Source organism: Girardinichthys multiradiatus, chromosome 20 (genome assembly GCF_021462225.1).
Source record: "Girardinichthys multiradiatus isolate DD_20200921_A chromosome 20, DD_fGirMul_XY1, whole genome shotgun sequence".
Classification (NCBI taxonomy): Eukaryota; Metazoa; Chordata; class Actinopteri; order Cyprinodontiformes; family Goodeidae; genus Girardinichthys; species Girardinichthys multiradiatus.
Window position 1 is genome coordinate 29,308,368 of NC_061812.1, and position 24,340 is coordinate 29,332,707.

The 24,340-nt window shown below is 38.6% G+C and overlaps 3 protein-coding genes and 1 long non-coding RNA gene across 9 annotated transcripts in view; 2 read left to right on the top strand and 2 right to left on the bottom strand.

The window, feature by feature from the left end:
* The window catches only part of dip2bb (disco-interacting protein 2 homolog Bb), a 63,839-nt gene extending 59,480 nt beyond the window's left edge, over nt 1-4,359 (top strand). For all 4 annotated transcript variants that reach the window (XM_047348181.1, XM_047348183.1, XM_047348182.1 and 1 more), the window contains one exon: nt 346-4,359. In XM_047348181.1, the coding sequence (XP_047204137.1) occupies nt 346-598 (253 nt within the window). In that variant the 3' untranslated portion in view covers nt 599-4,359. The remainder of the gene's footprint in view (nt 1-345) is intronic.
* A 668-nt stretch (nt 4,360-5,027) lies between these two features.
* Nucleotides 5,028-5,684, bottom strand: LOC124857083. The gene is made up of 2 exons (XR_007035501.1): nt 5,558-5,684; nt 5,028-5,452 (listed from the first exon to the last, which is right to left on the bottom strand). It is a non-coding gene; the product is annotated as an uncharacterized LOC124857083 (long non-coding RNA).
* On the top strand, nt 5,162-18,502 carry atf1 (activating transcription factor 1). 3 transcript variants are annotated; one of them, XM_047348186.1, is made up of 8 exons: nt 5,162-5,353; nt 6,139-6,242; nt 9,036-9,158; nt 12,296-12,393; nt 12,476-12,609; nt 13,637-13,819; nt 14,364-14,517; nt 17,691-18,502. In XM_047348186.1, the coding sequence occupies exons 2-8, from the start codon at nt 6,144-6,146 to the stop codon at nt 17,833-17,835; spliced, it is 936 nt and encodes a 311-aa protein (XP_047204142.1). In that variant the 5' UTR covers nt 5,162-5,353; nt 6,139-6,143; the 3' UTR covers nt 17,836-18,502. The 3 variants fall into 3 exon arrangements, with proteins under 3 accessions (XP_047204142.1, XP_047204144.1, XP_047204143.1); XM_047348187.1 differs by lacking the exon at nt 5,162-5,353 and adding an exon at nt 5,623-5,668; XM_047348188.1 differs by lacking the exon at nt 6,139-6,242.
* On the bottom strand, nt 18,394-24,269 carry LOC124857081 (putative methyltransferase-like protein 7A). The gene is made up of 2 exons (XM_047348189.1): nt 23,649-24,269; nt 18,394-18,960 (listed from the first exon to the last, which is right to left on the bottom strand). The coding sequence occupies exons 1-2, from the start codon at nt 24,144-24,146 to the stop codon at nt 18,724-18,726; spliced, it is 735 nt and encodes a 244-aa protein (XP_047204145.1). The 5' UTR covers nt 24,147-24,269; the 3' UTR covers nt 18,394-18,723.
* Nucleotides 24,270-24,340: the final 71 nt, after the last annotated feature.

Below are 24,340 nucleotides of genomic sequence, written 5' to 3' on the forward strand. Positions count from 1 at the left end.
ATGGTAACAGGTCCAAAAAGGAAAACCCACACATTCTTCTGCCCAGCAACACCCCAGCTCATTCCGGGTGGTCCCAAGACATTCCTATGCCAGAAGGGATATAAAATCCCTGCAGGTAGTTCTGGGTTGCCCAGGTTCTCCTCCCAATGGAACATGATGAGAAAGCTTTCAGAGGGATGCTTCCTAATCAAATTCCATATTTAAACATTTCTTACTGTGGGAATGTCTTTTATAAAGGTATGGTTAAATTTAGCATTATACAGATGTGAAGGAGTCCTGTTATTGGTTTTCTGTTTTTGAACTTTTAATTGCTGAAGCAGATCTCCTTGCTCTCGTCCATCACAGTGCCGTGTTTACGTGGACCAACCTGCTGGTGGTGGTGTCGGAGCTGTGCGGGTCAGAGCAGGACGCGCTGGACCTCGTGCCCCTCATCACAAACGTGGTCCTCGAGGAGCACCACCTCATTGTGGGCGTGGTGGTGGTCGTCGACCCAGGCGTCATACCCATCAACTCCAGGGGAGAGAAGCAGCGCATGCACCTCCGCGACTCGTTCCTCGCTGACCAGCTGGATCCCATCTATGTTGCGTACAACATGTGAGGAGCTTGTGGCCATTGGGGTTTTATTTTAGGACGTGTCTTCTGCAACATCGTACCAATGACCGGGCTCGACAGAGAGTGCGTGCGTGCATGCGTGTGTGTGTGTGTGCGGAGCAGAAAAGCATGAAGCACGTGTACAGACACACAGCCCTGTGTGACACCAGCATATCTACACCACTGCATGTCTGTGTTTGGGGTTAAACACTGTTTTTTTTATAGTAACATAATTTTGCAAACAAAGCAGTTAACATATGCTGCAAAATGAAAAGCAAAGTCTCTGATGCACTTTTTTGTGGAGAAATGACAAAATAAGGCAACAGGTCACTTTGATAAAAAAATACAGTCCTGTCTTATAAAGTCTTTCCTCTTCATGTCCACACAGAACTAATCTTAACACAACTTGATGTATTTTTGTACATGCAGCTTTTAAGCAAACTCACACAAACGCATCTCCTGAGCCCCGTTCACTTAATTTCTCAGCAACATGGATAAGTCATGGAGAACAGAGGACAAGCCATGAGGCCAGTGTGCATATTTAAAAATCTATTTTCCCTCCTTTTATTGAAGCCAAATAGATATTCCTGCTTTGATATATTTCTTGCCTTACAAAACTTCAGCCATATACATTCCTATCTTAACTTTTATTGAATTTGCTGTTATCGGCTTCGTATTCTTCCTTGACCAGTGGAGTAAATGTTCTGACAAATATCCAAAAAGGATGAGAACAAAATAAAAGAGCCCATATTCTGTACTGTAACAACTGTATTTTCGATACTGTATGTCACTGTATAGATATTTTTATGTGTATAAATGTATAATTATTTTGCTCACTTCTCTCAGCTGATCTTTCTGAATATATAACCGAGCTGGGAGGCTGTAACAGTAGCAGAAAGACGATTGTAAATAAGATTAAACAGTTAAATATACTTTTGTTGGAGCATATTAGCTACATGAGGGACGGGAAGATAAACAACTTTAAATCATTGTGTGTCTGTATGGATATAACGTTGCACTTTTTAAAGAAAAAAACTATTTTATTATAACAATGAGGCATTATGAGCATATGGTTCAGGAGCATGTTATTCTGAGGAGAATAATCCAAGTTTACTGGGAGGGCTCTCACTGTTATTGCAGGAACTTTCCCCATTACTGTCTGCAAGGAAGGTTGCAAAACTAATAATATGACTGTTTTCAGGCTGATGGGCTAATTTGTAAACAAAAACAATCTAAAAATGATGTTTATCCCACATCCATGGCCACCATGCTGCCAAACAGACATGTTCCTCTCAATTGTGTGAAACATTTTGGAACGATAAGTTCAAACCTCGTTCCTCTCAGTGCACATAAGTTCCAACTGTATTTTTTTTTCTGTGTGTGTTTGTGCGACGTTTTGTATATAATTACTTTGAATTCTAAAAGCATTGTCGTTCGTACGCTAGCCAGCAAAAGGTATGTGTCATAAATTATTTTCTGTATTCAGTCACTGGAATTTGAAGCACTTGAAGGCAGCTGCAAAGCTGAGCCACATGTAAGGCGCTGTCGAGGGGAGAATAAAAATACGGCATTTCGTCAAAATGTTCTGTTCAGAGGTTTATATCCTATCGAAGGCGTGAATGTTGTATTAATTTGGGTTATTTGAAATGTTTGTTAAATGTTTATACAACAAACAGCTTTTATGATTTTTGAAAAGCAAAACTTGGGTGCACAAGTAAGAATTTTCTCTAATCTACACAGGGTCAAGATGACAAAAAAAGGCTTAAATATATTCATACAGCCCCAGTAATATTTTGCTAAGTATTCTCGTGAGACTTACGTCTCTACTAAATGCTTTTGGTAGCCATCAGAAGGTTTCTATCATAATTCTGGCTGATTATTTAACCACTCTTTTTGGCAGAACCAGTACGGTTTATTTAAATTGTTTTGTTTCCTGACATAGACCTTTTCAAGTATAGTCTATAAGTTTTCACTGGGGTTGAAGTTCGGGTTATTCCAGAAGCTTACAGTTAGCCTGCTTTATCCATTCCTAAGCCAGTTTTGATGTGTGTTTGGTATCATTGTCCTGTTGGAACACCAGGCCGTGTCCAGATCTTAACCATCTAGCTGCTGATTTTTTCACTTAGTTTATTTTTATAGGGACCAGTGTTCAGATGTCATCGCTTGCAGCCTAAGCTAATTTACAATGCATGTCCCCAGTTGAGCTTTTGTCCATTCATCCTTTGTCTATAGTCCAATCCATGTAGATCATGGTGGGGGAGCCGGAGTAACCAGAGAGAATGTGTGCACAGGGAGAACATGCAAACTCCATGCAGGCAGAACCCAGGTCGAAATTCAAACCCAGGTTCTTCTTGTAGCAAGGGAACCATGCACTTAGCCATTGAGACCCAGGAGTATATAAATGCAAAACACAATCCCGACCTCGATTTGATTGAAGATTTATTATTATGTTTTAAAGCCAGGTCCGTGCCAGGAAACCAAATAAAAATAATTGACAATCAATTCTATCAAGAAGAGAAATTGAATTGGGTTTTATGCATATCATTAAGCTAATATAAATCATTTTGATCTAATACAGATTAGAGAAAATTTATGGAAATGCAAACGTTTGCACCTAATTTTAAAAATCAATGCAGTTTTGTTTTGTATGTTGATTTAACCCCGAAAAGACAACGGTTAAGATCAAATTATTGTGAAACCAAGAGAAGTGTATTTCAACATCTGATCAGCAATAATGTGCTTTCCTTGTGCTTTTTCATTTAAATACCATTTGTAATGGCTTGCATAGTATTTCAGTGAAAGTTTTGTGTCGGCATTTAATTGTTTTTATTCTTCTTTTAATTTTGTCAGACTTTGCAGTTGCCCCATTTTACCGTTCAAACAAGTCAAGCCTAATTTTTGAGAGATTTGTAAACCTTAAAGATGATCACTAATGAACTTTTTAATAATGTACTTTGCACTGTTTAATAATTTTTGGCACATCCTCCCCTTACATAAAGTAGTGCCCCATATTAGCCCACCTCTAACCAAGAAGGGTCCAATAGCACTTCATCTTAGCTTCAACACTTTGTCTTACAGTTGCAGCAGAATGTTGGCATGACTCGGCCACGAAGGAACTGGCTCGAGGTACTTCTCATTGTTGATATAGTAGGAGAGGTGAACAGGTATGAAACTGTACTTTCAGGGAGTAAAACTGGTAAAACAGGGCTGGACCTGGTGATCTAACAAGTGTGAGGGCAGGATCCATAACCTGGATATTTGACAAAAATAAGTCTCCTTTATCAGAGACTTGAGATGACAACCAGAATCCATCTACCTGCTTTGCTGGGAAGTCTACAAGGGCTTCTTCTGGTTCCTACTCTTTTATTTCTTTTTCAATTTTAAAATCCTTACACTATGCAATCCTAATGATGGTGCAATTTAATTTTAAAGCTTGCACAATATGGAAAAATCAACATGATGCTAATTTTTTAAAGACTTAAAAGGAACTAATAAAATGTACCCAGTAGTGTACTTAAGATTGCATAGATCTGTCTTGAATTGTTTTGTCAATATTTTGTGTAGGCACTCTGAATATGTTGTATATTAATTACATTATTAATTAAATTTACATTTGCTTCAAGAGGGTTTAATCCACTGTCTATGGAGGTGTTTTAACTCAGTCTGTTAAAAGATATACCATTTTGCTTTCTACCATTTTGGTTTGTTGTACTTCGTTTTATACTTAATGTATAAGACATGCAGAATAAACAGAAACATTTAATCATACAACGTGCCTGAATATTTCTGCATTTATAGTAATGATGCAACAGTAATTGAAAGTATCTGACTTGTTAAAGACTTTACATTATTTGAAAAAAATGTCTCTTTCAATGTTAATCTAGAGTAAAGAATCATGTGTTCAAATATCCCATATTTCTGCACAGTGATTATAGTAGAGAAGAACTGAAATCACAGACCATGTTGGAAACCTGTTCATTTGTACAAAAAGTCATAAGCATAGGTGTTGTGCCCGCGCAAATTTCATGTTTACAATTTAGCCAAAACGTTTGCCGAAAGCTCCACTTTAAAAGATTCTCAAAACATACGAATATATATAGCAACACGTACTTTTAATATTAAAGACATGCATATACACATGTATTTTTTTATGACATTAGCTTTTATTTAGAGCTGATCGTTTGAGTGACCTGTACTTTGCCCCAAGTTTTTGGAGCCTTTTAAAAAAACAGTAGCCCTCTGATTATATGAGTTTTGTGGGGGACAGGGTTTGAGTCATCAGAAGATCATAAGCTGGTAATCATCTGAATAATTGCACAACTGTAAGATTATTGCACAAGAGCAAGTTGTTTAGTTTAAGCTTTAAATACTGTGAATACAAAATGTCCCTATACAGCTTTTACAACTACAAGTATAGAACCATAATATGCAATATATATTTGTTATAGAATATTTTATTCTGCAATGTACATATCATTTCCTACTAAACAACTTTCTGGCACAACACGCTCAAACTTTTTTCCTCCAATCACAAAGCCCAAAGAAGTGGTTACGTAATGCCTTCTGCGCTCAGAAGTCCCGCCCATTTCCTTTGGGGGGGAGGAAAGTGGTCAGCTATTTTTTTTAGCTGACATCTTAGTGTTTTTAGCTATTAGCCGTTACTGCTAAGTAACTTTACTGGTCCTTACCGAAATAAAAGTCTGTACACGAATTGCCCGAGCTTCACGCTGTGAACCTGAGCAGTCACACATCAATTGAGAAGGTAAATTAACTTGCTGGCTGAGCGGTACTTTTTGTGGTCGTATGTCTGCTCCGCTCTGATCGTAATGGCGGCTCGTTGCTTCGTCAACGGCTCGCCGTTCTACGAAAAGGGAAGGTGTAGTTAGCTTAATGGCTCCTCGTATCGCTGACGTCTTTTGACGCGATAAGTTGCGTGCCAGTGACAGAGTTACATACATTTGCTTACCGGGACAAAAAGCTCGTCCATCCCGTGTACCAGTCTAAGGAAACTTGCCAAGCATATAATTCAGAAACGGTTGCTTTTATCGTTTTAAAGTGCATTACATCCGCTTAACAGGTTAGCTCTCGTTCACTAGCAGCTGTAACATTAGTGAGCTCGAACCTTCTAGAAGTAACGGCTATATTCAAGTGCCGAGTTTTTGTTTTGTTGTTATAAAGTTGCACATTATAGGATTGGGCATCAAATAAATGAGGTTTTAAAAGTCAACTGTATTGAGTCGAGAACCCTGCAATGTTTTGTAACTCGATATTAACGTTAGTTGCATTGCTCAAATTTGAGTGAACCAAAGAGGAAGTCATTTTTCAGTTGAATTATTTTCGTTTATTTAAACTTTTAATTCCTGTAAAACAAGAAAATATTTTCACTCTCGCTGATTTATTGTTTATTTTAGCGGCTGCACATATTTTATTACGTTTGCTAAGGTGCAATCAGTTGGAACATGTAGCTTAGTGCAGACGGACAACTGCGCGGCACGACAGCTGTTTAGAGTTAATGTGAGTCGGTAATACTGGTTTATTTTTTCTCAGTTACTATGGAAGAAGTACAACAAGGCAGCAATGGCACTGAGTCACAGACTGCAACCATTCCCACTACCATCACAACCTCTCAGTTCTCACAGATAGCGCAGCAGGTAACATATACTTACATTTAAAAAGAGTACCTGCCATTCTGTTTAGCTACACAGGCACCTTTATAGTATTAGGAAGTCTGCAGTATTAGTATGGAAGCAAATCGTTACCATATTTCAAATGAAAAAGCATTTTCAGAAATGCTTTTTCATTTTAAGAATGTGGCTGCATTGTTTGACTCATAAATGAAATTAGTTATCAATAATCCTATTTGCATTTTAATTTTCTTCTTCAAGACTGCACATTCTTTCACTTAATTAAAATGAAAAAGAAAAATACTTTTGAGATTTATTTTTCAAAATACGCCCCAGCAAATAGATACCAAAATTCAATTTGAAATGTAAAATTTGAAAATGAAAAAGCATTTCCAGAAATGCTTTTTCATTTTAAGAATGCGGCTGCGTTATTTGACCCATAAATAAAATTAGTAATCAATCATCCTATTTGCATTTGCATTTTCTTCTTCATGACTGCACATTTTATGCCATAATCAAAAAGAAAACAAAGCAGACATTGCTTTTTCGTTTTCGTGGTCTGCCCGCAAAGTACTGCACAGAACTCGAAAACGAAAAAGCATTCCGAGCTGCGGGCGCAGAAGAGTGACGTCAGCAGCCGCTCTTCCTCAGCTCCCTGCTGACCGAGCTACCCATCTTGTTCGGTGGGAGGCGCTGTGCACGTCTGCAGTGCATTACATTGCAAACGTGCCGAGAAATTTATTGAATTGCAGCAGGGCCGAGCTCAATTTGTGGCAGTGGCAGGAAGAACTGGTAGTTCCGGTGGCAGGCTGCCACCGAAGCTGCCACCGGAACTGCCACAGCCTGCCGCAGGGTGGCAGGGGATTCCGCGAGGATGCCAGAAGGTGCCAGACCGGCCGCAAAACTTGCCAATGCGGTTGCCGCTGTTTTTGTGGAAGCTGATGCTGATTATCGGCAAATGGGTTGTCATTATTGTTATAGCCTGTTACCTTTAAATAATGATTTCATTATTGATTATTATTTAATAAACAGCTTTAGACCCATAACATAAGGTGATTGTATTTACTTGACATGGAAAATAAATAGCACTATGTGTATGTGTGACGTGTTGAAAGGATGATGAAGATTTATTGCACAAACAGCCGGTTTATTATAGAGCATGAGCGGCTATTCTGAATCGTCACTCACAGAAAATTATAAATAAATGCTTAAAAACACGCTGGATGTCCCAGGCCATAAGGCTGCCACCGGAACTACCAGTTCTGCCTGCCACTGCCACAAATTGAGCTCGGTCCTGCTGCAATTCAATCAATTTCTCAGCACGTTTGCAATGTAATGCACTGCAGACGTGCACAGCGCCCCCTACTGAACAAGATGGGTAGCTCGGTCAGCAGGGAGCTGAGGAAGGGCGGCTGCTGACGTCACTCTTCTGCGCCCGCAGCTCGGAATGCTTTTTCGTTTTCGAGTTCTGGGCAGTACTTTGCGGGCAGACCACGAAAACGAAAAAGCAATGTCTGCTTTGTTTTCTTTTTGATTATGGCATAAAATGTGCAGTCATGAAGAAGAAAATGCAAATAGGATGATTGATTACTAATTTTATTTATGGGTCAAATAACGCAGCCACATTCTTAAAATGAAAAAGCATTTCTGAAAATGCTTTTTCATTTGAAATATGGTAACGATTTGCTTCCATAGTATTAGGGCTTTAAAACGTGTTCAGGCAGCAGTTCAGATCTACTGCTTAAAAATTAAAAACGTGACGCTTCAAATCAGTATAAAAAATAATAAAGCCTGTTTGTGTTTCTCTGAACTTTTTATATCACTCGTTATAAAATAAGTGATAATGTCTGTCATGAACTTTTTTTAATTGAAAGGTTACTGATCAAAGCTCTTTTCAAATAGGAATAATTAAATATTATTTACAGTGCCTGAAATGGTTTACATTTGGGTACTTGCACTAGTAAATTTACTTGGTAAAAACATCGAGTTTGAGTTATTGCAGATTCAGTGCAACAAATGCCACAAAGTAATATGGATATCAATAAGTAATTATTCAAATATTTCCCAATTATTTAAAATTCTAAATGAATGCATTAAATAAATAAAAAATGTTGTTTAAATATGTCACTAATTTATTAAATACACATTTAAATATTTATATATTAAATACAGTTAATTCGACACAATTATGTGTTTAAAATCATAGAATCATTTTTGTAAATTACTTTTTTATTCGCGCCATGCAATAATTTAAGATCCAGTTCTAACATTTGATTGGTTAACCTGGATGCCAAGTCCATTTTAATCCAGTTAGATTGACAGAGGAGCATTGGCCACACCCATTGACATCCATGACTGGAGCTGAGGGTAAAAAAAAAAATCATGATGTGGAGTAATTAAAATCAATTTTATCAATATTTATATGTCTATATTATTTATGTAGTTCTTTCCCGTTTCATAATTGTGTCACTTTTGGACCTCTAATTGTTTAGGCTAATATTTACAAATATAAATTATAACTCTTCTCAGTCCAAACTGCAACCAACACAAAAGTAGAATTGTTTCTGTTTTTCCAAGTTAAGTTTTCTAATGCCTCTGAATAATGCGAAATAAAATGTTTTACATTTTTACGATAAAAGCATTGCATTTAGAAGTCTTGGTTTAAAATCTCTCTCTTTTTAAAGGAGACTACATGTTGTATGTAGTTTGAGTATTTAAATGTTTAGACAATTCAAATAAAGTTTTACTTATATAATGTTTTATATGAGACTTATGGTGAACCATATTTTTGTATTTTATTTTTTATTTGAATTTGTCTAGATGTCATTGGGAGGTTCTCCTGTGGCTGTTGTGCAGCTGCCTGGGGGTCAGTTTCAGGTTCAGGGAGTGATCCAGTCTGCACAGTCGTCAGTCATTCAGTCCCCTCAAGCACAGTGTGTCACGGTGAGCACGGCTGCCTTTCCTGGCACTCATGTTTTTCATTCTAAAGTAACTCATTGTTCAGATCTAAATTACTAACCTCACATGATTGCAAAATACAGTCAGATGAAAAATTACCAAGAGAAATGTACCCTTATTTATATATTGAATGAATATATTTGTTTCTGTTTGGCCCCAAAGAGAAAAATGAGGGTATAGTCAAACAAAAAAGATATGTCATAAACTGTGGTTTTTGACTGCAGGAATGTTTTCATATTTAATTTTACCAAGGAGCTTAACAAAAACCTAGGACTTCATAGTAGGCGAACCTCCATCTAAAACACACTTTTCAGATCTTACTTCCTTTTTTAAGAAGTAAAAAGTTCATAACAGTCCATTTAAAACAACATATGAAACAGAGTAATGAAACAGCATTTTGTTATAAGCATTACTGAGTAAATAAGCAAATGATAAAATATGCCCTCCACAGATTTTTACTTTTTATATATTTTAGTGCAAATGTCATCACAAAATGTCCTGCAAGTTATTTAGTCCTAATCAGTGCTCCATAAATAACACTATTTAGGCTTCATAGTTATGTTGCTTGATATTTTATAATCATTTTTGCATTTTCGATGTGTAGTAAAACAGATCAATCACATTGAATATGTCTACTTAATGTGTAAAACTAGAGTTGGGATCTCAGATTAAATGTTATGACTTAAATCCATATAAATCTGGTAGGTTTTTTCACTTAGAAAAAAAAAAAAAACAAGATCAAATTTTGCCTTACCTTTTTGTCATGTTGTCTCTGATTACCTGCCACAAGAATTTCAGTCCAAGAATAGACTGGTCAATTAAAAAAAGTCCCAAACTATCGTCACCCGTAAGTAACTCCTGCAGCTGATGTGCTCAGGTTTATTAATACATTATTAATTAAATAAAATATTGGCCATATGAGATATGTGCTTCTATAAAGCCCTGATTAAAAAAATGAAATCAAACTGTAAATTTAGTACATATTTTTTTAGAATATCTGTACTTGTTATTGTTATTCCTTTGGCTGCCTCAGAGACATTTACCAGTCGTTGGTTCAACTATTAATTAGAAATCACATGAAGAAGCAGTTGAAGGGTATGTGAAGATATTTGTCCAAATGCTGAACTGGACATTTAACTGATGGTGAACCTTTTCATAAATACAGGTCCTTCTCAAAATATTAGCATATTGTGATAAAGTTCATTATTTTCCATAATGTCATGATGAAAATTTAACATTCATATATTTTAGATTCATTGCACACTAACTGAAATATTTCAGGTCTTTTATTGTCTTAATACGGATGATTTTGGCATACAGCTCATGAAAACCCAAAATTCCTATCTCACAAAATTAGCATATTTCATCCGACCAATAAAAGAAAAGTGTTTTTAATACAAAAACGTCAACCTTCAAATAATCATGTACAGTTATGCACTCAATACTTGGTCAGGAATCCTTTGGCAGAAATGACTGCTTCAATGCGGCGTGGCATGGAGGCAATCAGCCTGTGGCACTGCTGAGGTCTTATGGAGGCCCAGGATGCTTCGATAGCGGCCTTTAGCTCATCCAGAGTGTTGGGTCTTGAGTCTCTCAACGTTCTCTTCACAATATCCCACAGATTCTCTATGGGGTTCAGGTCAGGAGAGTTGGCAGGCCAATTGAGCACAGTGATACCATGGTCAGTAAACCATTTACCAGTGGTTTTGGCACTGTGAGCAGGTGCCAGGTCGTGCTGAAAAAGGAAATCTTCATCTCCATAAAACTTTTCAGCAGATGGAAGCATGAAGTGCTCCAAAATCTCCTGATAGCTAGCTGCATTGACCCTGCCCTTGATAAAACACAGTGGACCAACACCAGCAGCTGACACGGCACCCCAGACCATCACTGACTGTGGGTACTTGACACTGGACTTCTGGCATTTTGGCATTTCCTTCTCCCCAGTCTTCCTCCAGACTCTGGTATCTTGATTTCCGAATGACATGCAGAATTTGCTTTCGTCCGAAAAAAGTACTTTGGACCACTGAGCAACAGTCCAGTGCTGCTTCTCTGTAGCCCAGGTCTGGAGAATGCGGCACCTGTAGCCCATTTCCTGCACACGCCTGTGCACGGTGGCTCTGGATGTTTCTACTCCAGACTCAGTCCACTGCTTCCGCAGGTCCCCCAAGGTCTGGAATCGGCCCATTCTCCACAATCTTCTTCAGGGTCCGGTCACCTCTTCTCGTTGTGCAGCGTTTTCTGCCACACTTTTTCCTTCCCACAGACTTCCCACTGAGGTGCCTTGATACAGCACTCTGGGAACAGCCTATTCGTTCAGAAATTTCTTTCTGTGTCTTACCCTCTTGCTTGAGGGTGTCAATAGTGGCCTTCTGGACAGCAGTCAGGTCAGCAGTCTTACCCATGATTGGGGTTTTGAGTGATGAACCAGGCTGGGAGTTTTAAAGGCCTCAGGAATCTTTTGCAGGTGTTTAGAGTTAACTCGTTGATTCAGATGATTAGGTTCATAGCTCGTTTAGAGACCCTTTTAATGATATGCTAATTTTGTGAGATAGGAATTTTGGGTTTTCATGAGCTGTATGCCAAAATCATCCGTATTAAGACAATAAAAGACCTGAAATATTTCAGTTAGTGTGCAATGAATCTAAAATATATGAATGTTAAATTTTCATCATTACATTATGGAAAATAATTAACTTTATCACAATATGTTAATATTTTGAGAAGGACCTGTATATGAGACATCACTGTGATCCATCCACCAGGAAAAAACTGAGTTAAAGCTCATCTACGTGTTATTAAATGCATTGGATTTGGAATGTCACAAAATGTTTATAAATTGAAGTCAACCTTAGACTGGTGCACAGTTATTCAAAACACCCAGAAGAAATAATTTCTCATTAAAGATGCAACATTGCCTGTGAGACCGAGCGAAATATTTATTTTGAGTGATTATTTCATCATGATTATTGAAAGTGAATAGTTTCCTTGTTTTGTTTTGTTAACTACAGTACAACTTCTCAACCAGAAGGCACTACTTTAAATAAGAATGAGAGTTTTGTAGATGTGTAAGAAAGAGTATCTTATTACCATGTGCACTTATAACCTAATCCTTCGTCTACAAGACCCAGGGTTCTGATAGTGAAGATTCACAAGACTCCTCAGATAGTGGAGCAACAGCCCAGAAGACCAGGGAAATACTTGCAAGGCGGCCGTCATACAGGTAAAAAGTTGATTAAATGAAATCCCAGAAAGAACAGCTTTTGTGTAATTTGAGAAATCAAGTAACTTAATTTGTCCTGCAGAAAAATCCTTAATGACCTTTCATCTGAGGAAACATCACACATTGAAGGAAAGGATAGCAGCCCAGCATCCACAGGAGTGACAGGTGTTACAGTATCAAATACACCAATCTACCAGACCAGCACCGGCCAGTACAGTAAGAACCGCTTCTTCAGCTTAGTCAGTATATAGATACTTCACCAGCATGGGATGCATTGATGTTTGAAGTTCAGAAATGCATTGATATTTGTACCGTAAATTCCGGACTACAGAGCGCACCTGATTAAAAGCTGCACGCTCTAATTTTAGAAAGAAAATAAATGTTGTATTTGGACAGGCCGCACCGGATTTTAAGCCGCAGGTATCCCACGTTATATGATATATTGACACAGAAAGATATTACACCTGAGGATTTTTTTAAACTATTAATTTAATCCTTATGGTAATATAAACAAATACAGGAAATATTAGGCTACAAATGCTTTTTTTCCAAACAGTGACTCTAACATGGCCACTTTTAAATATACGTACGTACCGTATATGCTTTTAACTGAACAGTGCACGAACAACATTCTAATATCTCCTGTTGACTGGTAATATGTATACCAACATATATCAGCCTTTTGTCGTCTTTTTGAATCAACTCAGTTCTTCACTCTGGTATCTCCACCGTCTCACCATGGTTTATGCCAAGATGACGTGCAGCAGCTCGATTTCCTTCTTTAATCGCCAGATCGATCGCATTTATATTTATATGCATCATATGCTTTTGTTCGAGTGTTTTCCATGTTCATGAGGACAAATGACTGATTTACAATACCGTAATGTATCGCACAATTTCACTGGACCTCTGAACTACTCATCAATTTTATTGGTCTACTGTTACCAGGCAAAATGTTTTTGGCGCCATGAAAAGAAAAAAAAAGCATGCATTAGCCACAGCGTATTATAGGCCGCATTGTTCAAAGTGTGGGGAAAAAAGTAGCGGCTTATAGTCCGGAATTTACGGTAATTCCTTTAAATGTACTGGTTTTTGGTTTTCTCTAATGGAGTCAAATGTGGGAATAATTATGTATAATCACCTACAGAATACCCTTTCCTATCATGTTTTAACTGTGCCAGCAAGAGTGTGTTACTTTCTTGTGGCTTACCAGGTTCTGATTTTATCTTCATTATTCATCTAGTTACCATAGCTGCTAATGGCACACTCCAGCTGGCATCTCCAGGGTCTGAAGGCATTCAGGGACTACAGGCTGTCACCATGGCCAATTCTGGTGGAGCACAGCAAGGAGCTACCATCCTTCAGTATGCCCAGACACCTGATGGCCAGCAGATACTCGTGCCTAGCAACCAAGTAGTAGTACAAGGTGAGGATTTGGCATATTTATCAAATTTTGCTGTGCCAGTCTTATTTGGCAGTCTTATTTTGTAATTGAAATAGGACAACAGATTAATTACCTTCCAAAAGCTATGTTCCTACCAAATGAAGGTGCTTTTGGAAAATGATCTTTTTATGCTGCTCCAGTAAGAGAGTTACTGACTAAAGGGTTAGTGACCAAAGAAAATTTAAGTATTGGGTTTTCTGGTGCACTTCTCCTCTGCTGTGACATCTATATGTTCGTCAGACGTGAAGTGACTTTTTCTTTCCCGGTTCAGACAGTGCTAAAAGTTTTTTCCTTTTCTTCCAGGCAAGATGGACAGTAATCAAAAAAAGAGGGAAAAATTCTAACCATGTTTCTTACAAGCGAATATCCTCTTACAAATAACACTTATCCAAAATAAAATATTTTCCTGTGCATAAGTAGTCACAATATAAAAATTACATTCCAGTGAAATGCTAATAGTTGTGACAGGATTCATGTGATCCACTTTCTCCCTTTTCTTCTTTGATTTTTCATGTGTTGCACTTAGGTGCCGGAGGAGAGGTGCAAACATACCAGATTCGCACAGCACCCACATCTGCCTCCCTTCCCCAGACTGTCGTGATGACCTCTCCTGTTGGACTTTCCCAGACTAAAACTGATGATCCAACACTAAAGAGGGAAATCAGGCTTGCAAAAAACAGGTAATCATACAGTGTGGTTTGGTGTTTCAACTAAAACAAATCAATAGTGTTTTGCAACAGTTTGGATGGAGTAATATTATCATTTTGGAAAAAAGAAATCCCTCAAAGGTGCCTTGGCTGCTTGGATAGCAGATCAATAAGAGCTTGAATACTGCTTATAAGAGACAGCGCTCCTGCAGTGGAGGAAAAAAGGAAAAACATCTAATGATGCTTAAGAAAAGCAGTAGCTTGTACATTTATTTATTTTCAGTCAGCATTGTCTATGTTTGATTTTCCTCATCTTGAGTTAACCATTTTACACGCAAGTATTGTACATTTTTTACTTATTAATTGCATGCAGACTCAATAAATATCAAAATAGAGCTATTTCACAAGCTGGGTCTTTAAAACAGCTATTTGTTTGTTTTTGAAAAATAGAAAAAGTGGCCTTTAATAATCTCCATTTATTAACATTATGTTACTGTGTTATTTTGTAAAATGGTGCAGTACTACACTCTAAAAATCAGACTCCATTTTTAAGCATTGTTTTGTTTCATGACTTGTGCAACCTAGAAATAAGACTCTTTTACTATTGAAGATGTTAAAGTTTAAAATTTGTACTCAAATTTACTGAATTGTCTAGAAGCTCCAAAACAAAATCTGCAAACTTCAGTCTGGAAAAGTACGAAATAAAAAATGTGAAGGATCCATGAAGAGAAACAAACTAAACAGGACTAAAAAGGAGCAAAAAGTTCAGTCAGAGATGTAAAATAATTTAAAAATAATAGTTGTTCAGTTTATGTGTTGCCGTCATTCGTTTGTTTTCAGTTTGGGATCAGCAATATGAACAAACTTATTTAGTTATGATCAAAACTTTCAGAGTTGTAATGATTTTTTTTTATATGGAATATTTTATTCTGGGGAGAAAAAAAATTGTTTGAAATAACTTTTTTTGATTAAAATGACTCATTTTTTCTCACAAAGAGAAAAAAGTTATTTGCAAAACATAAACTTTTATTTGATCATGTCAAAAATCTTTGGTTACGAGTCTCGATCTTTTGGTTTTGACGCTCTCTGTTTTTGGTTGAACTCAACGAAGTTTGAGTTCTGGAAACATGAACATCCTGGGCGGGGCCTAAAGACGAACGATGTAAGACGTTTCCCTATTGGTTAGCGCTGACTAAAGTGGCAGACTCTGATCCCCCCACCTCTGAACTTCTGCTCGAACTGCAGGGCTTGCAGCGTCGCTTCAGTGAGGAGACATCAACTGTACAGAAGAAAACTGCGGTTAAGTGAGCCGACAGTCAGAAATACGCGGTGACGTCAGACGACACTAGCTCTCTCTTAAAGATTAACGTCGCGCATACAAGGTTCATTACGGTAATGGAGCAGAAAGGACCCGATCCTGGCAACGGTTGAGAAAATAAGAGGAAAACAGAAAAGGAACCTACAGAACATTTATATTAATTACATTTTTACAACTTTCACATTCATGAAATCTCAATCAAAAAAATAAATTTTTTTGATTGAGATTAGTTTTTTGTTTGATTGAATAATATTGAGACAAATTTACCTCCATACTATTGCGTGATCTGTGTATGCTTCTTGGAGCTCCTCTTGGCTCCACAGGAGCTGTGAGGTACGGATGTAAATCAGAAGGGTAGAGAAGTTTGCGGCTGGACCGGAACAGAGCAGATGCAGTGTAAATCCAGTGTTACAGTAAATATGGCACTGAGTGAAACAACCTGAGGCAAAGCTGAGAATCAAGGAGCAGCAGCAGCAGACACAAGGGATGATTCAAGATCTGAAGACACTACCTGGTGTCATTTTTTAAACTTTATATTAGAATCTTTAGAGAACTGTTTTTAAAAAAATATTGTAAGCGCGTGTAATTTATCTTATTTTAATAATAAAAATTATTTCAGATTTTTAATCATTAACTGTCGATATCTAACTGTACTTTTGTGACAAGAATGTGTTCTTAGCTGAGCCTTGATCCGTTAAGCAATAGGAGCAACAACCTTTTCTTTGCCAATCTTTTCTCATGATGCTGTGAACAGCGTGACTATAGCATCAGCTTCAAACATTCTGCTTTGCCTAGAAGATATCCTGACCTCTGACATCATGTCTCTTGTGAATTCAGAGGTTTCTTGTTCGAAGTAGTTTGCTGAATAGTCCTCCAATCACAACTGGCTGTGCTTAGTTTTCCAGCTCTGATCCTTTTTGCTTCAGGAAAGTAGTGCAGACTAACGGCTGCTGTTGTAGTATTGCTGCCTCCCCCGGCAATACAGCCTTTCACCATATAAACGCTGTTTTAAGGCAACTTGGCTTCTACCTGAACCATTTATCACTGACGCTCACACAATGAATGACCAGAGTCTTCCCCTTTGACGTCATTCCCGGGCGACTTTGGACTTACAAAATATAACAACGTTTGTGTCACAATTGTCTTTTATCACGTGGTTAATCCTAATATCATGTCGATTACTGCCCAATTCCTTTAATATATAGATGTTTTCTTTCAATTTGTGCATTTGTGTGAAAAGCGTGTCACAGGCATTTTAAGTGGAGCATCATCTGCTCAGTGCGTTTAAAATGACCACAATAAGAAATATATTCATCACAAGTTTTGATCTTTTTTTTTCTAGCAACAAAGAAAGTTTAAATGAGAGGACTTTTATATAGATTTTGTCTACAATAAGATATATGCAAGTACAGAAAATGTCAGAGAAGCAAACTGATGTTAAACAAATGTGGCCAATAGGAATGTAGGTTGTATGCACTAATGTAATAAATACAGAGCATCTGGAAAGTATTCACTGCACTTCACGAATTTAGTATTTTATGTTACAGCCTTATTGTAAAATGGATTAAATAGATTTTCCCTCAACACAGCACACCATAATGACAAAATATTTTTTTATTATTAGTTTTGTAAATGTATTTAACATAAAAAAAACTAAGAAATTACATTATGTGACTTGTCAAGTTGTTCAATATATGGTATTATATGGTGACTTCAGTTATTAACTGTGAGAATTCATATTCATTCAGTTGTTTTCTGTGCGAACTGCATTTGGAGCTGATCCATGTTTACATTATCTTGATGCTATGAAAAGTTATACTTTGAAAAAACAATACATTCATTTGATTATCTTACCATTCCACAAACTGATAGCTTTTCTTGCTTTCAGAGAGGCAGCCCGTGAATGTCGACGGAAGAAAAAGGAATATGTTAAATGTCTGGAAAACCGTGTTGCTGTTCTGGAGAACCAAAACAAGACACTGATTGAAGAACTGAAAACATTAAAAGATCTTTACTGCGTTAAAACGGGATAACCTTTTTGAGTACATATCGAGACTGTGTGAAAGTGGCACAGCTCTCATCCATTTGGACAAGTCTGGGTTTCTGGGAACACTTTATTTCAGGCTGAAAGCCTCCAGTCTTTTTTTACTCTGATATAAAGTGACTCTTGGCAGTGAGATTTACTGGACAAATTGGCCATTTTTCCAACTGCTGTTTTGTTTTTTACAAAAATGCTAACGCTATAACATTTATAGTTGTGTACATTTTAATACTGGGAGATTTGAAATTGTGAGCTTTAATGTTGAGTCTCATTTTCCAAGTGTATCCTTTTCCCATTTCCTTGTGTTTTTAAAACTGTTGCTATCTGAGTCAATTTACCAGCATTTGCAGAATATTGACTGTATAAATATCACAAAGATGTCATTTCTTTTTAATTATGTGAACCAACAATTCCCCTCGTTCCCCTTTTTAAAAAGATGTTACGACTGTCATTCCATATATGTGTGCAATGGATTATAAAGGGTATCAGAAATAATAAGTGTGGTTTGGTTGTTACTTGGCAGTTACTTTGACAATCAGGGAAAAAAGCACAAAGTCCAGGTAATATTTATTTGTACATCTTGGGAGGAGTGAGAAAGTACAAACAGTATATGAAATGTTTCTGATTCAGTAAGTAAATAAATATATTTTCTCTCAGTATGATGTGTTGCCGTCTGTCACATTTATTGTGCATGAACATGTTGCTGTTTTTGCTCCTTAACAATGGATCTGCTGCCCTAAGTGTGTCTTGTATTGATAAAAAAATGTTTCACCATAAAGTCTAACTTTAAAAGACAATTTATCTAAAACGTTTGGAACCAGTAAACTATATTTTGAGAACATAACTAAGCATTGAACTAACAAGAGAAGAAAATCATTTTTCATTTAATTGAATATCCCATAATGTGTGGCCTAATCATTAAAGACACCTCTGGAGCCTCTATGTGTTTTAGGTGAAGTTCAGCAAAGCCAGCTGCCTCCAGATTTTTCCATGTTGCTCTGGTAACCATGCAGCCGTCCCCAAGGAGGTACCACAGAGGCTCAAACACATACTGACAGAAGTATGTCCATGTAGAGGGATCAGAGACCACGTGCTCGAGAAAATACAAGGCTCCTCCCTGAAAGAAAACCAGCGGCAGGTTGTGTTCAGGAGGTTTACGTTTGCTCTTGTATAAACCAGGCAGCCTTCTGGCTGTGACTGATTATATCTGCACTGAGGTTGAAGGCAGTTTAGCCTGAACTCAGTCATTACAGGGATCTAAAGGAAAATCAGTTAAAGCCTGCCCTGTTCACAGATTTGCTTTAGCGTTATATTCACCTTTCTTTCATTCATAGACATCTTAAGGCATCTCCAGCTTTCTCTGAAATGTAATTTTTAATAAAGACCTAAACTAACACGGGCCTAAAATCTACCTCGTTAAGCCATGATGTGTTGGATTTTGAATTAATGAGATGCAATATCAGCACAGTTAAGTCCTGCAGTGTTGTCCTCTTACTACACTGCTCAAAAAAATAAAGGGAACACTCAAATAACACATCCTAGATCTGAATGAATGAAATATTCTCATTGAATACTTTGTTCTGTACAAAGTTGAATGTGCTGACAACAAAATCACACAAAAATCATCAATGGAAATCAAATTTATTAACCAATGGAGGCCTGGATTTGGAGTCACACACAAAATTAAAGTGGAAAAACTACAGGCTGATCCAACTTTGATGTAATGTCCTTAAAACAAGTCAAAATGAGGCTCAGTATTGTGTGTGGCCTCCATGTGTCTGTATGACCTCCCTACAACACCTGGGCTCCTGATGAGACGGTGGATGGTCTCCTGAGGGATCTCCTCCCAGACCAGTGTTGTCCTCTTACTATTTACGACTGTACTTGTACATAAGTACGTGAATAAATGTGCATAATAAGTAATTTAACTTGATTTTAAAAGATGGGATGCAAACTTAGCACTTATGTCTGTGTAGTGCTGCATGGTTTTTCAAAGTTAAAGGGCGACCTGCAAATTACATTATACACACACAAACACGTCAACGTTAGCAAATTCTGGTTATGTGCCGTGTTTAACTCAGCAATGTGGGAACCTTGCAAATGTATCTACAGTGTCTTGCGAAAGTATTCGGCCCCCTTGAACTTTTCAACCTCTTGCCACATTTCAGGCTTCAAACATAAAGATATAAAATTCTAATTTTTTGTGAAGAATCAACAAGTGGGACACAATCGTGAAGTGGAATGAAATTTATTGGATGTGTCAAACGTTTTTAACAAATAAAAAACTGAAAAGGGTGTGCAATATTATTCGGCCTCCTTGCGTTAATACTTTGTAGCGCCACCCTTTACTGCAATTACAGCTGCAAGTCTCTTGGGGTTTGTCTCTATCAGTTTTGCACATTGAGACACTGAAATTCTTGCCCATTCTTCCTTGCAAAACAGCTCGAGCTCAGTGAGGTTGGATGGAGAGCGTTCATGAACAGCAGTCTTCAGTTCTTTCCAAAGATTCTTGATTGGATTCAGGTCTGGACTTTGACTAGGCCATTCCAACACCTGGATACGTTGATTTGTGAACCATTCCAGTGTAGATTTGGCTTTATGTTTTGGATCATTGTCTTGTTGGAAGATAAATCTCCGTCCCAGTCTCAGGTCTCTTGCAGACTCCAACAAGTTTTCTTCCAGAATGGTCCTGTATTTGGCCCCATCCATCTTCCCATCAATTTTGACCATCTTCCCTGTCCCTGCTGACAAAAAGCAGGCCCAAACCGTGATGCTGCCACCACCATGTTTGACAGTGGGGATGGTGTGTTCAGGGTTATGAGCTGTGTTGCTTTTACACCAAACATATCGTTTTGCATTGTGACCAAACAGTTTGATTTTGGTTTCATCTGACCAGAGCACCTTCTTCCACATGTTTGGTGTGTCTCCCAGGTGGCTTGTGGCAAACTTTAAACGAGACTTTTTATGGATATCTTTGAGAAATGGCTTTCTTCTTGCCATTCTTCCATAAAGGCCAGATTTGTGCAGTGTACGACTGATTGTTGTCCTATGGACAGACTCTCCCACCTCAGCTGTAGATTTCTGCAGTTCATCCAGAGTGATCATGGGCCTCTTGGCTGCATCTCTGATCAGTCTTCTCCTTGTTCGAGATGAAAGTTTAGAGGGACGGCCGGGTCTTGGTAGATTTGCAGTGGTCTGATACTCCTTCCATTTCATTATGACTGCTTGCACAGTGCTCCTTAGGATGTTTAAAGCTTGGGAAATCTTTTTGTATCCAAATCCGGCTTTAAACTTCTCCACAACAGTATCTCGGACCTGGCTGGTGTGTTCCTTGGTCTTCATGATGCTCTCTGTGCTTTGAACAGAACCCTGAGACTATCACAGAGCAGGTGCATTTATACGGAGACTTGATTACACACAGGTGGATTCTATTTATCATCATCAGTCATTTGGGACAACATTGGATCATTCAGAGATCCTCACTGAACGTCTGGAGTGAGTTTGCTGCACTGAAAGTAAAGGGGCTGAAAAATATTGCATGCCCCACTTTTCAGTTTTTTATTTGTTAAAAAAGTTTGACACATCCAATAAATGTCATTCCACTTCACGATTGTGTCCCACTTGTTGATTCTTCACAAAAAATTTGAATTTTATATCTTCATGTTTGAAGCCTGAGGAGTGGTGGCCTAGTGGTTAGAACAGGAGGTTTGTGTTCCAGAGGGGACACAAGGGGCCAGGTTCGTATCCCACAGATTACCACTCTGGGTCCCTGAGCAAGGCCCTTGGCCCCAGAATGCTCCCCGGGTGCCACACAATGGCAGCCCACTGCTCCCTGTAAGGGATGGGTTAAATGCAGAGGACAAATTTTGTTGTAATGTACATGTGCAATGACCAATAAAGATGATGATTATGATGAAATGTGGCAAGAGGTTGACCAGTTCAAGGGGGCCGAATACATTCGCAAGACACTGTATGCCCCTTGAATGTGATCACATTTACCACATTACAACCACAAACTTAAATATGTTTTATTTGGATTTTATGTTAAATAATAAAAATAATGCAGCACATACACTCTCCGGCCACTTTATTACGTATCCTGTTTTGCCTTCAGAACTTCCTTAATCCTTCGTGGCATAGATTCAACAAGGTACTGGAAACATTCCTCAGAGAGTTTGCTCCATATTGACATGATAGCATCACACAGATGCTGCAGATTTGTCGGCTGCACATCCATGATGCGAATCTCCCGTTCCACCACATCCCAAAGGTGCTCTATTGGATTGAGATCTGGTGACTGTGGAGGCCATTTGAGTCCAGTGAACTCATTGTCATGTTCAAGAAACCAGTCTGAGATGATTCCTGCTTTATGACATGGCACGTTATCCTGCTGGAAGTTACCATCAGAAGATGGGTACACTGTGGTCATAAAGGGATGGAGATGGTCAGCAACAATACTCAGGTAGGCTGTGGCGTTGACACGATGCTCAGTTGGTACTTAAGGGCCCAACGTGTGCCAAGAAAATATCCCCCACACCATTACACCACCACCACCTGCCTGAACCGTTGATACAAGGCAGGATGGATCCATGCTTTCATGTTGTTGACGCCAAATTCTGACCCTACCATCCAAATGTCACAGCACAAATGGAGACTCATCAGACCAGGCAACGTTTTTCCAATCTTCTATTGTCCAATTTTGGTGATCCTGTGTGAATTGTAGCCTCAGTTTCCTGTTCTTAGCTGACAGGAGTGGCACCCGGTGTGGTCTTCTGCTGCTGTAGCCCATCCGCCTCAAGGTTTGACGTGTTGTGCGTTCAGAGATGCTCTTCTCCATGCCTTGGTTGTAACGAGTGGTTATTTGAGTTACTGTTGTCTTTCTATCAGCTCGAACCAGTCTGGCCATTCTCCTCTGACCTCTGGCATCAACAAGGCATTTGCGACCACAGAACCTCTACTCACTGGATATTTTCTCTTTTTCGGACCATTCTCTGTAAATCCTAGAGATGGTAGTGAGTGAAAATCCCAGTAGATCAGCAGTTTCTGAAATACTCAGACCAGTCGGTCTGGAACCAACAACCATGCCAAGTTCAATGTCACTTAAATCACCTTTCTTCCCCATTCTGATGCTCGGTTTGAACTGCAGCAGATGTCTATACCATGTCTACATGCCTAAATGCATCAAGTTGCTGCCATGTGATTGGCTGATTAGAAATTTGCGTTAACGAGCAGTTGGACAGGTGTACCTAATAAAGTGGCCGGTGAGTGTAAGTGGAAGTAAAACTCTTCATGTCCATCTGGTGCTGCAGTCAGAGCTGCCAGTCTTTTGGACTATGTCTCTACTGGCTCTGCACATCCAGAGACTTAAATTATTACCCAATCTTCATTCAAAATAGCTCAACCTGATTGAGATTGGATGTAAACAATTTGATTTAGGTTTGGACTTTGACTGGGCCATTTAAGCATATGAATATTCCAATTCTATTGCAGCTCTGGTTAAATGTTCAAGGCTATCGTCCTGCTTGGATGGTGAACATCAGCTGTGGTTTTAAGTCTTTTGCAAACTAGTAGTTTTCTTCCTGGATTACCGTGTATCATACTGTGGCTTTCCTTCTCTTGAAAATTACCCTTTGCAAATCTGGCCTTTATGGAAAAATGGAAGGCAAAGTGCATTACTGTGAAGAGAATTACCGCTACGTCTGTTAATAAATAATCCTCTTCTTTTCTGGCCCATGAGTTTAAGTGGAAGGTTCTGGAAGTTGCTGTATATCCTACTACACGTGAAGGCAGCACAATACAACTCACATTTCTGAGAACGCGTCGGGCCTCCTGCAGGACGTTTTCCACGTTGTTCACAGAGCACAGGACCAGCGTGCAGACCACAACATCCACCGATTCGTCCTGGACTTCCCTGAGGTCCTCACCGGAGAGAACTAAAATCTCCTCGTAACTCAGGTGCTTATTTACGTCCATGCTCATACGCAGGTACGGCTCCATGTGCGGATTGGGGTCAGTGCAGATCACCGTGCAGCCGTTGGGGTAAAACCTGAAGTTTGCTCCGCTGCCACAACCGATTTCCAGCAACCGTAGCGTGCCGTCAGCGTTTGTGAACCTTGCAAGGTTTCGAAATAGTTCCCTCTTTAGCTCGTGCATTTTGTCATTGTATGAAAATGTCATGTTGTAGGCGAGAAAGGGGAACAGACGTTTGTACATACCACGCAGGCCAACAAACTGCAGAAGATAAAAAGGGGTGCTCAGTGCTAAGCAAACTAGTCTGCAAAATTTCATAAGACAACACTGCATCTTCCTCAGAAAAAACTTTGAAGTACCCTCTGCCGAACAGACTCCAGAAGATGAAAAGATTATGTTGTTAATTCTGGTCTGTCATTTTGTTTTTACCACTAGATGGCGACAAATGGCAACACTGCAGTAGTTCCTACCATTTTCCTTTTTTAAGTTACAATCCCTTCTTTTTAAAAAAGGGGAACTGAGCTACC

Coding starts and splice junctions, on each gene's coding strand:
- LOC124857081 (XM_047348189.1), bottom strand. CDS start 24,146: ATGCAGTGTTGTCTTATGAAATTTTGCAGACTAGTTTGCTTAGCACTG. Junction 18,961..23,648: donor CCCGACGCGTTCTCAGAAAT/GTGAGTTGTATT, acceptor GTTTTCTTTCAG/GGAGGAGCCTTGTATTTTCT.
- atf1 (XM_047348186.1), top strand. CDS start 6,144: ATGGAAGAAGTACAACAAGGCAGCAATGGCACTGAGTCACAGACTGCA. Junction 9,159..12,295: donor CTCAAGCACAGTGTGTCACG/GTGAGCACGGCT, acceptor TTCGTCTACAAG/ACCCAGGGTTCTGATAGTGA. Junction 13,820..14,363: donor CAACCAAGTAGTAGTACAAG/GTGAGGATTTGG, acceptor TGTTGCACTTAG/GTGCCGGAGGAGAGGTGCAA.